The sequence below is a fragment of the Peromyscus leucopus genome, chromosome 10, assembly GCF_004664715.2.
Source record: "Peromyscus leucopus breed LL Stock chromosome 10, UCI_PerLeu_2.1, whole genome shotgun sequence".
Taxonomy (NCBI): domain Eukaryota; kingdom Metazoa; phylum Chordata; class Mammalia; order Rodentia; family Cricetidae; genus Peromyscus; species Peromyscus leucopus.
The window spans coordinates 82,260,568-82,278,234 of NC_051071.1; the positions used below are offsets into that span (position 1 = coordinate 82,260,568).

Below are 17,667 nucleotides of genomic sequence, written 5' to 3' on the forward strand. Positions count from 1 at the left end.
CTTGTTCATAAGAATTAGTTCACATGTTAAATTCCTTCATGCCCATGGGAAGCCAAGGGTCCAAAGGTTTGTTCACTTTGAAAACTCTGTCTTTCAATCCATGGTGAAAATTTGTGATCCCTATATATCGAATAATGATCCACTCTGCTGGACAAAGGTCATAAGCAAAAAAAAATTTTTCACAAGAGGATCCTAACTACTTTAGATTATACATAGGGTGAAACATAAGCCCAGGATGCTTATGATGCCACCATTTACCTGAAAGTATATGCAGCACACCTTTTAGATTCTTGTAAGTCCTGTTGTTTAGAGGACAGCATCTATAAGACCCTCATCTCAAATCTTTCAGAAACCTTGACACAATGTCTTTGTTTTGCACTCTCTGGTTTGAACTCAGATGCCACACTTTACAGGCAGCATGCTAGGTCTGATGACTAACCCAAGACCTTAGACTTGGCAAGTACTTTGTCAAGAGACACTGGTGGATGAAAGAGAGTTCTATTTTTAAAACTATCAATCTCAACTATACACTTTGACTAAACACAGCTTGAAAGGGGGAAAGTTACTTTTTCAACATGGCTCCATCCTCTCTCTTGTCAACACAGGTAGCTGAGAGAAGCTGACTGATGAAGCTGCCTGATGTCGTCAGCAAGCTTGCTACAAGCCTCTTATGCAACATCCAGGCGTGAGTGTTGTTTGCGAAGCACCCTTTTGTTTTCAACATTCTACGGAACTTCCCGCAATGACTAGCCAGGCCAACCTGTGCATGTGGCCTTCAGCAACAAAGTATGTGCTGCCCTTCCGGTCACTGCTGTTCATCTTCCCAAGGGCTTTCTACTGGTTCTACTCTTCATGGGAAGGCCGGGCTTCACTCCAGCACAGCAGTCTCTGGGTCATCACAGTTTTATACAGTCAATGTTTTTCCAAGACCATGACAGGGGGAGCTTCCATGGCTTGTTAAGTCATGGGCCTGGAACTGGAGCTGACAGCATTTCATACTCATGTCTGCTGCATGCTGTGGTCAGCCAGCCCCAGTCCCGGAATGGATTTTAAAAAAAAACGTGAACATGTGGGTGTTTCTATCATCTTAGAAAATGGTAGGCTCTCACTATAATTTATATAAAATCTTGCCTATTGTTTACTTAAAATATTATTCCAAGGCCTATGTTTGTGGTACAGAATCTAAACCAATAAATCCAAGAAGTTGTCCTGGATCTGAAAATATCTGCTCACCAAGTCCCCTGTCACTCTGACTTTAATGGGAGGGTCCCCCAATTTAGTCTGCATTTTTCTAGTCCTCCAGCCTTGAAGTTCATCCCTGCTGCATTTTTTCATATTATCGCTTTCTTTCCTCACTCACCACACCCATTGAACTACTGAAAGTGGCCCCTGCATTTTACCCCTTCTGTGTGTTCAGGTTTGTCCCCCAAACATGAGTAAAAGCGTACCTAATTCTCTAAGACAAGTTTACAAAGCAAAGTAACTGTGAGTACACCCATCATCAGACCCTAGCAGCTGCCATGACCAGACGCGCCCAGAGGGCAAGTCTGTGGCCAAAGCAGACTTTTCTAAACTGATTTCCCTAATAGAGTCTTTTTTAAAAAGAAAACCAAGCCATGTATGGTCACTTTATCTCTGGTTTGTAATAACAGAGTAATGTAGAAGAGGATGACTTTTCCAAACTCTGACAGATTCATTTGAAAATTATACAAATGAACCACTGGCAGCCTGAGTCAGCACAGCACACTGGAGTGTTCATGCTTTGGTGTCACGCCAGGGTGAGTCCGCCTGCTGGCCTGAGCCTCTGTGAGCCGGACCACTTGGAAATCTTTGACCTTCTGTTAGTAACCTGGCACGGGATGAAGCTGGAATAACCTTCAACTCCAGTTTCACCTTAGCCCTCCTCACTAACCACTAAAGCATAAAAAAAAAATGAAAACATGCAGGGAAAGGAAAGATACATAATTATTGACAGGGGATAGAAACAAAGAGAAAAAAGCAAAGAGTCACAAACATTTCAGTGCGCCCAGTGTATGCTAAATCCTTAGCCAGACTTTCTCAGGAAGAGCACTTAGTCACTTCATCATTGCTTTACCGTGGGGATGGTCAGATCTTCCTGTGTAGCTATGGGCTTGGGCTGAAGAAGTTAAGAAAGCACCCAGTGTCACCCAGATACTATGGAGCTCCTATGTTTGACCCAAGGTCAGATCTTCCAACCAAATGTGTTCTTCATCTCAATGATTCTTTTCAATCCCTCAATCCCATTCTGGTTCCAAGTCTGCAACCCATGGCTGCAGAAGTAAGGTTCCTTTAATTCAAGCATTTTTAAAAACTTTTCTACAAACATATTCCTGTTGAATACATGAAGATCGAAACTATGATGACTCTCCTTACATTCAATCTGCCTACAACAGTACCTTTAAAAGTTTATTGTTTATCATAGGAGCTCCAGAGTATCCGGGTGACACTGGGTGTTACTTAACTTCTTGAGCCCAAGCCCATAGCTACACAGGAAGATGTATTTTTGAACACATACAATACATTAAAGAATTCTGTTTCATTTTTCTTTTACAAAAAATTCATGTTATATTCTGCAACTTGATTTTTCATATACTAAATCTTATACACAGTTTATATCAGTATTTTGATTTACTTAATTGTAATGACTGCATAATATTTTATCCTATGTATATATGGTGACTTAAAATATCAATTGATGAACATATGGTTTGGATATAGTTTCTCATTATTACAAATAATTATTTAGTGTCCAATTTTGTACCTATATCTGTCTTTGCTGGGCCAATGCAAAAAGTGGAATTTTTTATTTGATACTTTTTACTTTTAGAGATGCTGACGATTCTTTTCTGCAAAAGTGATGTGCTAATTTATGAGTTACCAACTGTATGTCAAGAACAACTTCCCCATAAGTAAATATTTAATTCTGTTTTTAAGCAATTAGAAGAAACTCATTGAAACAATTAAAATGCATCTATAGTATAAACTTAATTAAATGACCTCTATCATCTCTACAAGTTCTCATAGGGAGTATTTTTCCTAAGTCATCTTGTGCTCAAAATCTAAAGATCACTTGGAATACACAAGACTTTCCTAACTTGAGGCAAATATAGATATTGAAAAGGAAGGTGAGAATATTTACAACTGCCATGTAAGAATAGGAACGAGGAATGTAGCAGATACAAGTCAGTATTTACATTACATTGGTAGAATTTATAATGCTGGCATAACTAGAATGCACTTTATTATAGTGGCTCTAAGCCATTAACTAAGGCTCTGGCATCAGAAGAATTCAGTCACTAAACAAGGATTTGTTGAGCTTCTACCATGTAGCAGGCTCTGTTCTAGGGTTGGGTTCGGCCTACGAGTGAATGAGACCAACCAGGGCCCCATACTTTCATATATTCTAGGCTTAGGGAGATACAAATTAATTAATTAATTAATTAATTAATTAATTAATTAAATATCTTAAAAATAACAGTGTTTTTGGAGGAACCAGGGAAGGGGAAGGATACCTTAGACTTGGAGGCAAAACCAAACTTCTCTGAAGTTATACATGAGACGAGCTTTTGGTTGGTTGGTTGGTTGGTTGGTTGGTTGGTGTGAGGTTTTGCTCATTCATTATTCCCCTGTTTTCTGAACCTAAGCTCAAACCCAGGATCATACTCATGAATGCTTTACCATGAAGTTACAACCCCAGCCCAGGAAAGGAAGACAAGAACAAGACCTCAGAGAAGACCTGAGTCAGAGAAGGAGGACAGGGTCTAATGTGCAAATACACTTGGCTTGTTCATGGGATGAGAAGACCATGGCATGCAAGGGGACAACTGGAGGGGGCAGGGGTGTGCAAGCGGTTGAGAGAACACCGGGAGACATCTATTTCTATTCTGGGTCATTAGACTGTTTTAGACAGGATGACATAATGTGTCCAGACATTAAAGAACCATGTGGATAACACACTGCTTGGCATTTACTACTGTGTGTTCTTAGACCAGATAGATGGCCCGTCTTAAAGTACAGGTTGTTACAACACCTGTAACTTAGAGTCAACAGAGGCTATGCAAAGAAAGAACATTAAGGACTACCTGGCACATAATAATTGTTCAGCAAATGTTCTAATCTAAATCATTATCACAGAATTAAATAATGATAAACAGAATTGGATAAAAATCACTCTTCCCAGTGTGTAGCCAGTTATATAAAATAGTAACATAACATCAGTTATGTGAAATAGTAACTAGTAATATCTTCAGACTCCGTTGTGATTCCATATTCTGAGAGGCTGCATATTTACATACTGAATATTGCCCCTCCCCTGACCCTCTAATATAATTCTTGGTTATTTACGTATACAATCATGTCTTCTCTCTCTCTCCCCCTCTCTCTCTCTCTCTCTCTCTCTCTCTCTCTCTCTCTCTCTCTCCTCCCAACTCCTTCTCTCCCTCTCTTCCCCCACCCCCACACATACATTAGACCACTGTCTCTGTGGACTCCAAATCCCACATATATAGCAGACAGGCAGGAAGGTAAGTAAGTGGATCAGTGGCCAAGCAGGTGTAAGGAAAACAAACATCATAGGAACAAGAGAAAATTAAGTGTGCTTCAGATTAAGGCATTAAATGTAATTTAAAAAAAATAAGCAATGAGTATATAAAATGTATAACTGGAAACTCTGCCATGATTTTGGGACTTTCCATGACACTGGACATCATGCTAAAATCGTAACAGAAGACACTGCCATGGTGTCAGTACTCACTGCCTTCCCATCTTGCTTCATCTGTTTAGCAACCTCCGAGAAACATAAAAGAACTACTTCTTGTATTTGCCAAAGTACTGAAAACTATAAGTCATACAACCAAAATTGTGAAACTCTCTGTACTTGTCTTTTCCTTAACTATTGCTTTTCAAATCATGTGCACCCTTGGGAAACTTTGTAAGCAGTGAGGATTCCAGGTTCTAGGTTTTAATACTAAGATCCACATGGGACTAGGAAACAGTTGCCCACTGATCTTCCATCTCAACAAGCAAACTGTTCCTCTAAATTTAAAATTGTGGAGTGATCCTATATCCAAAGACAGAGAACCATAGAAAGTTGATATCAATTCAATTATTAGAACTAGCAAAGTGGCAACTTAGAAGAAAGTAGCCCCTTTTATTGGATATTGTTCTGTGACATGTCGTTGTGCCTATGGTCTTATTTGGATCTTCGCAATAACTCTAAGAAAACATGGCCGACTGTAATCTGTGTTCTATACACAGAAAAACTGACACTGAGTAACGGATCCGCCTCGTTTTGTGTGTGTGCACATGTTGTGGAAGCCAGGGGACAACCATGGATGTCACGTGTCAGAAGCAAGCCACTTTTGTGGTGGTATTGTGTTCCCCAAAATATGTGTATCTTAATAAACTTATCTGGGGTCAGAGAACAGAAGAGCCACTAGTTAGGCAGTGATAGCACACGCCTTTAATGCTAGCATTCCAGGGGCAGAAATCCATCTGGGATCTCTGTGAGTTCAAGGCCACATTGGAAACAGCCAGGCATGGTGACTCACGCCTTTAATCCCAGAAAGCCAGCCTTTAATCCCAGAGAGTGGTGGTAGAAAGCAGAAAGGTATATAAGGCGTGAGGACCAGAAACTAGAAGCATTTTGGCCTGGTTAAGCATTTGACCAGTTAAGCTTTCAGGCTTTGGAGCAGCAGTTCAGCTGAGAGTCATTCTGGATGAGGACTCAGAGGCTTCCAACCTGAAGAAACAGGACCAGCTGAGGAATTGGCAAGGTGAGATAGCTGTGGCTTGTTCTGTCTCTCTGATCTTCCAGTGTTCACCCCAATACCTGGCTTGGGTTATTATTTTATTAATAAGAACTTTTAAGATTCCTGCTACACACTGTTTTTCTTTTCATTTTTGTTTTGAGACAGGATCTCTAGTTGGTCAGAAGCTTGCTGATCAGGCTAGGCTTGCCTTCTGTCCAGCAAGCCCGGAGACTCCCCCGCCTCGGCCTGCCCCGCACCCACTGGTACTGAAGTGTGACCACCATAGCCAGCATTTTTTACACAGTATCTAGGGATTGAACTTGGGTCCTTAAGCTTGCACACATGCACTTCACTGATGGAGCCATATATCTCCCCAGCTCCAAAGCTCTTATCTCATGAGTACTAACAGACTGGATCCTTTCTCATATTCTTTGCCTTCAGTTCTTGCAACTATCTTATAAGGTAGGAGTTACTTTTGTCCTCACATTACCATCATCATGTAGGTGAGAAAAATTGAGTCATAAGGAGCTTAGTATTAAGCAACTTCTCTTTGGTCACTCAACCAGTAAATTGGAAGGACAGAATCCAACGTCAAGTAGACTCAGCGCAGTGACTCTGAAGTGTGTCGTAATGTTGCCTCTTGAGATTCTCTTCTCCTAGCTATTCCAGTCCCTCCTGCATTGGATTTAACCCCTCGACAAAGGACATATCTTGAGCTTAGATAAAAGATTTAAATCCCCTCCACACATGTCTAAACATTATCAAGTTGGGCGACCGGTGACTACATTTCATCTTCGGAGTGATGGAGGACCCATATGCAAAATGCCTAGCAGAAACCCTGGCACAATGTGTGTAGCTGTCAGTTACTGAGTCTTCAGCATGCCTGGCACTGTGCTAAGTGTATATATATATATATATATATATATATATATATATATATATATATATGAATGTCATAAATATTAAAACTGTGTGCTTCTTCCTTGACATGCCAGATCCAAACCCGACTCTTTGAAAATTAAACTGGTCAGTAGACACATCTCCTTTTCATAAAACTAGAATCTTTGTACCAATGAGTTATAAGGAACTGTAACTGCTAAGAACCATATCTACATATTAACTTACAGAGGCAAAGTACAAATGGGAAGACTGAAGCCCTGGGCTGGACTCACAACCTAGAGAGAAGTTTCCTCTCCAGGAAGAGGAAAATGTAACACAAGAGTTACATGTAAACACACACACATCATAATATATATATATATATATATATATATATATATATATATATATATATATAATTTTCCAGACCAAGTCAATGAACTGTAAACAAGTTATCCAATTATTTTTCAAAAATCTACACATCCTTCAAGTCAAAGCACAGTATCTCCCTTATAAGTCAGGAAGACATGACTCCAAAATGATGCCCCTCATTCATTAATTCACCAAAGAATTAATTCACAAGAATGCACTAAACAAGGTCTTAGAGCCTTCATGTTAGATGAAATGAAACAAAACTAAAGAATAACATCCCATTTCTGACTGTAGAATTCATTGTCTAGCAGCAAAAATAGACCCTGGAAAAGCAGCCATAATCTAGATATGTGAATGACTACTTCCAAAGAGGCCACGATATGATCAAACAGCATAGAAACAGCCAAAAGAAAGACTACGACACTAGACAGGGAAGCCACTCCTTTCCAAAGCACTGAGGGGTAGCAGTGTGTGTGTGTGTGTGTGTGTGTGTGTGTGTGTGTGTGTGTGTGTGTGTGTGTGTGTTTATAAAGTTAAATACATTCGGCATCACTGAACTTCAGAGAAGGACTGGAAATGTGGAATATCTGCTGAACCTGATAAATTACCCAAATACATCCATCTCTCCTCCTCCTTTGAATTCCTCTTTGACCCACACACTGCATCTCCCTAAGACAAACGTACAGCTGCTCACAGTAACAGAGGGGGAAGGTGGGAAATAGTGAATACACAACTAAGGAAGGGACTTGCGCTCTATGCTGCAACCAATATAAATGATATTGATTTTCAGATGATCTATTCCATATTACTCCACTGCTTCTCCCTTCTATTACTGTAGAGCACTGAATTGTCTGTGCATTTGCTTGATCCCACTGAGAGGCCTGAATCACCACATGGCAATATCAATCATGCCTTTATGATTCATCCCTACTAAAAGCCTACATTGAAATGATAATGCACTAACCTGTCTCCAGTTAATGGCAAAATAATGGTTGCTTGAGAAGAAAACACAATGAAGGACAATCTCATTTCAGGGCTGCAAAATAAGGAAAGAGGCAGTTAAAACATTTTTAAAAGAAATATTGGTACAATACAGAGGCAGAGCCAGGGAGTCTCGTTTAAAGTGATTCTCACTGAACAGTCCCCCCACACACACCAGCCCGCTTCCCTTAAATGGAACTCTCTAAGTAGATCCACTGACTCTGCTCAGCCTTGCTGTCTGGACTGCATTTCTTTTTACGAAGCTGGTGCTTCTCAGCTCTCAGAAACGCTCCCCCATGACCTACTGGGGTTTACATCTAGAAAGAGAATAACTGGAACGATTCTAGGCGGCTGCAAAATTCTTTCTGAGAAAAAAATGTTCCTTCCTTGGATCTTCTATGTCATCTCTTTGCAGTAGGCCACACCCTTCGGGTAATAGATAGGAACTACTTAGGACTGAAGAGGAGCCAGTCTGACTCAATGGCCAGAGTCACGATAAGAGTTCAAACAAACCTCACCCTAAAGCAAGAATACTTAAAGCATTAAGAAACCACTGTTTTATTTGGCACATTCAACTTTCCAATCTATCTTCTAGGCTTCAGGCACTTATGTCACACAATCATTCCTGTTTCGAGAAAAGTGTATGCAAATACAGCTCAGGTCTGAAACTTGAGACATGAAACTATGATACAAGCCCCGCCGAAGGTCATACTTGGAGCATTGTGCTTGCCTTTTATTCATTTCCTACAACATAAAATGAGTAGCTGATTAACTACACTTGAGCCAGAGAACAGTATATGCTATAGACATCCAACTTGCAAGCCAGATTCGATAAAGCAGCTTCCTTTTCTTCAGACGTTACACTGAAAAGATCCACCGCTCCTGACTAACACTGTATGGCACTCCCAGCACGTTCTAGGACGGAGTTGAAAATTTATAAACAACTGCCTATTCCACTTTGACGATTACAGATACGGGGGTCTTGTTTATTTTCTTTCCTAGACTGTTTTACCTCAGAGCCTGTCCAGGAGCCAGAGTGTTCTCTTTGGCTCCTGACTCAGGAGACTGGTGATTGAACACGGACAGGCATACATTTTTATAGGAATAGCTTTACTGCTTGCCAATACCCGAAAGCAGGGATTGCCTAGGCCTCTACAGATTGTTTGAAGTTACTTGCAACATGACTTTCAAAATGTTTTGATCATCCAAGCCTGTTTTACAGAAAACATTTGGGCTAACAAGACTGAAGGAGGCAATATTTAATGACACGGTTCCTATTCGTGTCCTTCCCATTATCCTGATAAACTTGCACTTGTTCCTGACATTTTTTTTCCTTCCAAAAAATCAAGGAGGGGGAGCCACAAAAACATGGTTTCCAAGGGTTATTTTTAAATAGGAGATGCCACTAATTCCTAGTTACTTCTAAATAAGAGACTAAGCTGGATTTCCTAGCAGCCATGCTTTTTATAGGCGAGGAAAACAGTGTTTGCTGCTAGTGAAGCCTCCTGCATATATAGAACAGTTAAATTTTAAACCAGCCACACACCCACACATTGTGTAAACACAACTCGTTTCTTTAAACACACACACACACACACACACACACACACACGTGCTTTTTCTGCTAGTGGGTTATTAACACGTGTTCATTTAAAGTTTTCCAACACTTTTTTTTTCCTTTTCAATGTAGACGTTTACAGTGCTAAGTGTGTGGAATTGAAAATATAGCATGGATACTATTAGCATAAAATTTATTTTTTTAATGTGATAAATTATGAGAAAGCATAACTCAAACTCAAAACAGATGAAAATTGGAAAAGGAAAAGACATTAAGAGTTGCATTTGAAGATGTTTCCCCACTGCCTGGGCCAAGTTTCTGGGAGCCAGATGAAATGAACCTTCAAGGGACAGCTGAAAGATTCCACGGAACAACATGTGGACAAGGGCCACCTTGAGACACTTAAAATTCGACATTTCGGGAAAGGTTTTCCCTACAAAGGGTTTCAGAACGGGGAAAGCCGGCCTTGCGGTTAGTTTCCTCTCTAATGTCAAGAGTGAAGTGGGAGACGTACCTTACAAATCGTTCTGTAAGCTGGTGGACAAAATTATAGATTTCAATCCAGTTATTTGCCACACTCCCAGACCTGAAAAATGAAGATAAACTGATCAGAAAAACAAAACAGGGGACTGAACTGCAAACATTTCTTCAGTCCCATAAGGCTGGGGGCGGGGTCCTGGCCCCCCAAAGTGAAGTACAGGGCTTCACCTTAGGAGCTGAAACTTGAGCGTCTGGACTGCATTGAGGAAGCCAGGAAGACCACACTCCTCTGGGGGCAGCTCGCTTGCGAATTGTTTAGTGTGAGACCAGGCTTTTCAAAATAAAAACACAAGCCCTCATTTCCCAGGAAATGCAAACCACATTGGGTATATTAAGCCTTTTTTCCTGGCTCTCATGAAAGGGCTGTGATCAGGGGGAAATCGGGCAAACTTTAGAGAGCCTAAAGGGGTGTGGATGATAAAGGGACCCAAGGAGCCAAAGAAGTTCCTGGGGTGAAACATGCTGCAGGTGGCCGCACACTCATATCCCAAGAGACCCCAAGACTAAATCAAGCAGTGGATGCTTACCTCTGGAGAGCCAAGTAGACCCTGGTTCCCACCACCCCGCTCCAGCCAAAGTGCTTGCTTGCTTTTTGAAAGGAAGCAGCAACAGGGCACCCTAGCGAGGGTTCCCACTGCCCTTCCCCAGAACCCAAACACATCTCAACTCCAGTCCCAGCTGACCCAGTGTTGCCCTCACAGGAGACCTTGACCCCCTTCACTCACTTGTCCAGGACGAAGTACAGATCGAAGGCTTTTTTGCAAGACGGCTGCTCCTGGGCGCGCAGCAACGACCCCGGACCGCCCACAGCCAGCAGCCACAGGCCAGGCAACAGCCAGCACCCAGGGCTGCGCGCCCGGGACCGACCCGCCACCATCCTGGGGCCGGGGCCCGGTGGTTCCCTCTGGCTCACAGCCCCTTAGGCTCCGGGCTCCGGCAGAGCAGAGATGTGAAGAGGCGGAGTCACCAGGGACTCACCCGGGGGTCAGAGGCTGAGAGGGGCTGGGAAGCCCGCTCCAAGCTCAGCGCCACCCGACAGCTGCCACCGAGAACGAGAGGGAGGGAGGTCCTGGGAGGACAAAGGGAGTCTCTGCGGCCGTCACAGCTGCCACCGGAACTCTGGACAAATCCCAGTAGGCGCGCGGTGCAGTCCTCCCCCTCCAGATTCCGGAGAGTTGCTGCAGACAATAAGGCCCGAGGCGACAGCTCGCTGGATAAGTTCCTCCTGGCCTCCGGTCGAGTCTCTAGCGCCTACCAGGGACTGGAGAGCTGACGTCCAGCTGCCTTGGTGAGCGGCGGGACAGGCGCCGGGGGACCCCACGGTCGCCCCGGGAACTCAGCCGAGTCCTCCTCTTCCGCCTCCCCTCCTCGGACCGCCCAACTCCTCGCGGCACTTTACAACTTTCTTCCCAGCACCAGGCACCGGCACGGGCACCGCACCGCGGGGCGATCCTCTGCAGCAGCCGGGGATGCTGAGCACCCAGGGGAGCGGCAGGACGCGGGACACCCCGGGTCAGGGTGCGCGGGCGGCTGTGCTCGCGTGAGGCTGTGCGAGCCCGAGGGCGGGGCGCCGGGAGGAAGCCCGCGGAGCCTCACAAGCACACTTGTGGGTTCGTTCTGAGCAGCGGATGACTAACGCCTGCCAGATTTCAGAAGAGAAAGAGAGGGGAGTTCGGAGAAACAAATGTCCTCTAGAAACTAAACATACCCCGCTCTCCTGCAAGCCTGGCCCGGGCCGGTTTCCGCAGCTGTGCTGGAACAGCCCTCCTCCACATACGGTTTAGAGACTCAAGACCAGCTGTCTCCTGAGAAGGGATGGCCTTATGCCTCATCCATCCACACCTTTCATCCATCACACACCGACGACGTAGTGACGCAGGCCTTAGTGTTTAAGAAAGGGGACTTCCTCTTTTCTTGTCTTTCCTTTATAAACTTTTTTTTTCATTTCTTATTAATTCTTTGAGGATTTCATGCGATGTGTTTTTGATCAATTCACCCCCAACACCTCCCCCTAACTCCTCTTAGCTGGACCCTTACCTCCCTACATGCGTCCCTCACCTCCCTACATGCGTCCCTCAACTTTAACACACACACACACACACACACACACACACACACACACACACACACGCACACACGCGCGCGCGCGCCTTTTTTAACAGTAACCCATAGACTCCAATTTGAACTGTCCTTATACTCCTGGGTGTGGGGCCATCCACAAGAGTAGGTTTGACCTACCAAGAACTACATTCTTAAAGAAAACTCCAACCCCCTAGAAGCCATTGACTGTGCATAGCTCCAGGGTGTCAGGGTGGACCTTTCCCACTCACTGCTAAAATATTGGCGAGCTTGCTCTTGTGCTGGTCTTGTGCAGGCAGCCATAGCCGCCCTGGGATCATGAGTACAGCCTTCCCGTCATGCCCAGAAGACAACGCTTTGCTCGGGTCCTCCCTGACCTCCCTGACCTTTCTGATCTTTTCACTGACCCTCACTCTAAACCCCCACCCTCTCTGGGTTGCCCCTGAGCGTTGAGAGGGGGTGTGATTTCTAAGTCCCCACTCATGGCCGAGCACTCCACTAACATGTATTCTCTTCGATTCGACCGGTTGTGGATTTCTGCGTTAACCATCATCCCTGCTCTAAGAAACTTCCCTGAGGAGGAGGAGGCCAAAGAGTTGTACCGCTCTCCAAGTAGAGATAACAGGAATTTAAATACATGCGCAGTTTGCTTCCATGTCCATTTAGTCCCCTCTGAGGAGTCGGTTCACTCTTGTGGCCTGTGAGCACCAAAGGAGTTCTTGGCCAGACTTACAGTATCGTATGTGTTCCTTTCTGCGGAGTGGGACTTCGACCCAATCAGAAAATGGTTGTTACCTCATAGCATTTGTACCATTATTATAGACATGGGCCTATCTTGCCACGCTAGTCACTGCTGTGGTTTGTAGGCCTCACTGGTAGGCGGAACTATTGATTGCTTTTCTCTCTTGGCAGCTCACCAAACGATTTCTAAGACCGTGAGAGCAAGTCTTCAGGGAGACTCCAGGTCAGTTCCTGGAGATTCCTTCGAAGTCCAAAGTGTATGGTGTCTTTCGCAACTTAACTTCAAGTTCTGGTAGGCAACCCAAAGCAATAGCAATAGGAGTGATGTGGGGGTCTTTGGGGCATCTCTGACCAACGACTTAAAAGGAGGTTATCCCACACCCGGCACTGGGCTTTTATTTTGCATCTGACCCAGCCAAGAAAAAACAAGGGGACAGTGATCACCAGTAATGGAAAACTTCACCTCAAAATATTTTGTCCCACTCTCATTGTGCCCCAGTTATCAAGTATTTCACATTGAAAATGCTAAATAGTTGAGGAGATAACTATGGGCAACTTGTGAGCATTGTACAATGTGTACATTGATATGTACAATTTTATGTTTGTATATGGATTAAAGAACCAATTTAATTAATAACAATAGACTTTATTTATGGTGAGTTTCTCTGCTCTTGCCCAAGTCCTTCAGGAGCTGAAATTTGTGTGCAAATTTCTACTTACTGATTCTGCTCCCTTTCTCCTCTCTCTCTCCCCTCTCCTCTCCACCACTTCCACAGGATGACTGACTGGTGTGAGGTACCACCTCCTCCTTTACATTTTCACGACGTCAGTGCTTTATAATATGAACGTCTTGTGGTATTTACAGGCAGCTCTTTTGAATGTTTTGTTTGTCACCACCTATATTTAACCTTCTATTTATGATGGTTTTGATTTATAGCCAGATATGTCAAGTCAGCTCCTTGAAGTTAGGAGACAGTCACTTTAAGGAATATTTATTGAGTACCTATGATGTACTAGGAACTGTTCAGCTAATGCACAGAATTCTGATAGCAAAAGCCTTTTGGGAAACTTGCAGTTGGGTCTCTATTTTCAATTTTAATTCAAATCAAAAGAGAATTACCCTTTAAGTACTTTTACCAACTAATACCATACATGTCATATGATTAGATATATCCTAATTATATCTGAGGTGAATGACGTCTGTCAAAAACTGTGAAAGTGGTTTTAGGGAGCAATTTGAAGAGATAGGGTACAGGATGCTGCCCTTCATGAAGAACTTGAACTCTTATTGATTGGCTTCCTTTGCCCCCAGCTTCTTGACTCCTTGCTTGCTCATCTCAGGGATTTCACAAACTGGTCTAAGGATCTATTTTCTCTTATACACAAATTATAGCAAAATACACACTGTGTACTCAACACTTCCCTGATTACAAGGCCAATAGAAGTAACTGATATACTAAACCATGTCACTCATGGTTCTTTGGTTGGTTTGTGGAGGTGATGAGCTCAGCGTGGTTCCAGAAGTCTTGCATTTCACTTGCTTGCTCATGTAAGATCTACAGCAAACCAGGAAACGACCTCACCCAGCACAGATCAATAGTCAACCAAATCACTGCATGTAATAAATGTTTGTAGGCAGGTCTTTCTTCATTGGGGTAACCAGCTGTCCTGATTCCCTGCCAACTATGAGGAGTCCAAGGACATGGGCTAGAGCTAAAACTAGGTCAGTCCCTCCCTGGGAGTGTCCCTGGCAAATGCTGCTGCTGGCCATGCTTTTCACAAGCAATAATGAAGGAGGATGAAAGCCAGAACACACTTGGGAATCTCTCCAGGCCATGTAGGGCTGAGAGGACAGCAGCCCTTCCCTCTTCTATCCTTACCCAAACTAACTTTTCTTTTTCCCTAAGACCAGGAAAAGGAACTCAGAATTTCAAGGACTGCGGTGCGGGGAGAGGAAGGGAAGGAAGAAGGAAGAGATGAAGATACACATATATACACACACATATGTATGTATATATGTATGTATGTATGTATGTGTGTATGTATAGAGTGAACTAATTAGGATGAATTCATATGACTTAAACTAAAATATTAATCATCTAATTATTTGAATTTATGTTGAAGTACTGTGCTTAACAATCCATCCATCTCCTCCTTTGAAACATTGTTTGTATCAAACCCAACTTCAAACTCAATGTTTGCCTATATCACCTTATTATAGAAAAGCATAAATAACCCCCAAAACATTTAACTTCAATTAAATACAAATAAAATAATGTGAGTTTATATGTGGTGCTTATTGGTTTTTATTGGACACCTATTATAGATCCTTTCTACTGCCTAGAGTTTGCCTATGGACTCATGTTCCATATTATATAATTATTTGTGTACTAATCTTTGTTAACAGATGTTTATGGATACCTACTTTGTGTCTTGCAACATTGTAAGCAAAAATGCAGAACCAGAGATATGGCTCAGTGGCTAAGAGCATATACTCCACTTGCAGACAACCATATTTCAGTTCCCAGTATCTATATCACGAGGCTCACAACTTCCTGTAACTCAGCTCTAGGGTATCTAATGTCTTCTTCTGGCATCTGTGAGCAACGTACACATGCACATACCCCCACACAAACACACTTATATGCACATCATTTAAAAATAAATTAAAATGCTACATACCCTGATTTCAAGAAATTTGCATAAATTATTTTATTCATATCTTCCTTTTACCAATAAATAATAAGCTAACAAGCAAATGAGTAACACTAAAGGCTAACATTTTAAAACATCTTTTAGGTCTAAAAATTCAAAATCTATGTTACTTACGAATAGGCTTCTTTGCCTGGCATCTGTAAAGTTGGACGTGACTCCCTTGGATGTCTAGTGCTAGAAGTGATTCATACACACATCACATGGGAAGTGATTCATTATATGGTACCTAAAGTGACTCAGAGGAGGGAAGTAAATCTTCAATATCTACAGGTGACAAAGCCTATTTCAGCTTTTACCAGACATGATCTTAGGAGAACTAAATTTCCCCTATGTCTGAAATAGTTCCTGGGAGTGGTTTGGGGAGTTGGACTTACCTATAAACTGTGTATGACAACAAAGAATTTCAGTCTATATTAGAAAAGGATTATCAACATCTGCATTTGGAACTAGATGCTTCAAACCCAGGTCCCTAGAAAGAGATGTGAAACTAAGACTGCGTGCAGGAGGTGAACTGGGGCATCCTCTCAAGAGCAGAACCTAGGAGAAGGAGGAGGCAGGAATGGTCCCAAGTAGGACATGATGGCAGGGGAAGCCTCAGTCATCCTCAAAGGTAACTCAGGAGCTGAAATAACCATCCATAGTTGATTCAAAGTGAGGAGGAAGGCGAGGGCCAGGTTTTTGTGTTCCTTCATAGAAACGTCACCAAATGTGGACTGCCCCTCAACTCTGGGCATGAGCTCCAGCAAGGAAACATCCTTTGGCTGGGCACCCTTATGAGGAACTCAGCTGTGAGCTGTTACTGGCAGCTTCCGAGAGCGAGGGGACTGAACATGAACCCAGATGGTGCAGCTGCAACCACATCTACAAATACAGCATCCAGAAAATCAGAACAAGCCAGGGCCCTGGATCCACTTCCATGAAAATCATCTTGTGTGTGAATTCAGGCCTTCACAAACCAGCTCAGGGTTAGATTGGCATGGTGGAAAATAAAGTCATATGAGTATATCCCTTCTACTGTGCTTTCTATAGTGGCTCTATTCCTGGTCAGTTTCTCATTTTTCAGTGGTGGAGTTATTCAAATAGTATTCCATCTCCCTATGCTTCCTATACCTTTTAATAAAACTGATTGTGAAAATTGCACACCTACTCACTGTCAGTGTAATCACATTTCCAAATAATTTATGGCTCACAACACTAGTATCACTGCTTAACTCGTCTAGTTCCTGTATGCATCAGAAAAACCAGGATCTTTCCTGCTCCCCTCCCAGGCACAATTGCAGCTTCCAGGCTTACCTCATTTTATAATGTCCATTTTCCCTGATACACACTCCATGGGTCAATGCAATCTCTCTTTTTCTTCCCTTCCATTCCTTTGCTGAATAATTCAGTCAAAAGCCACTAGGCAAGGCCAACCAAATGGTTATGGAGAGGAGGTGTAGCAGCCCGGAGCAGGCTGTCAGAGACTGAGCACAGTGAGAAGAATGCCCTATGTGCCGAGAGACTTGGCTTAGAATCGGTGTTGGAACCTGTGAATGGTAAGAAAGATATCCACCTAAGAAGGCAGTGTCTCGTTATTAATCAAAAAATAAGCCTAAAGATGAAGTGTCTGAGCCTCAGAATATGAGGAAGACCTTGGTGTGGAAAAGCCTGCTTTGGAGTTTGGAGTGACTCCAACCGTGTGAAGCAGGATCAGGACAGCAGATTCAGGGTCTGAGGAAAGCTTGTACTTCAAAATTGACCCCTTTTGTAACATCCTCACCTGGAAGAAGGCAGAAGGGTTTAGAGGACAGAATTCATCACCTACAATCTTTGTAAAAGGGCACTGAGCTCTCTTAGGAGGGCAAAATCCTCATGGCCCAGTCACCTTCCAAAGGTCCCGTTTCTGAATATCACCACTTTGGCATTAAAGTTCCAACAAATACATTTTCAGAGGTACATTTACACTCAAAGCAGTAGATGAGTGGCTGAACAAACTGTGCTACATACATAGCATATACTGTTACTCAACAATAAAACCAATCAACTATTGAA

The 17,667-nt window shown here is 43.0% G+C and overlaps 1 protein-coding gene and 1 long non-coding RNA gene across 3 annotated transcripts in view; one reads left to right on the forward strand and one right to left on the reverse strand.

The window, feature by feature from the left end:
* The window catches only part of Antxr2 (ANTXR cell adhesion molecule 2), a 131,671-nt gene extending 120,003 nt beyond the window's left edge, over nt 1-11,668 (reverse strand). The window contains exons 1-3 of one of the 2 annotated variants that reach the window (XM_028873150.2): nt 10,827-11,668; nt 10,076-10,147; nt 7,987-8,058 (exon numbers count right to left, since the gene is read on the reverse strand). In XM_028873150.2, coding sequence (XP_028728983.1) covers nt 7,987-8,058; nt 10,076-10,147; nt 10,827-10,978 — 296 coding nt within the window. In that variant the 5' untranslated portion in view covers nt 10,979-11,668. The remainder of the gene's footprint in view (nt 1-7,986; nt 8,059-10,075; nt 10,148-10,826) is intronic. The other variant, XM_037209189.1, reaches the window with a different exon arrangement.
* Nucleotides 11,302-15,207, forward strand: LOC119088665. The gene is made up of 2 exons (XR_005092358.1): nt 11,302-11,389; nt 13,093-15,207. It is a non-coding gene; the product is annotated as an uncharacterized LOC119088665 (long non-coding RNA).
* Nucleotides 15,208-17,667: the final 2,460 nt, after the last annotated feature.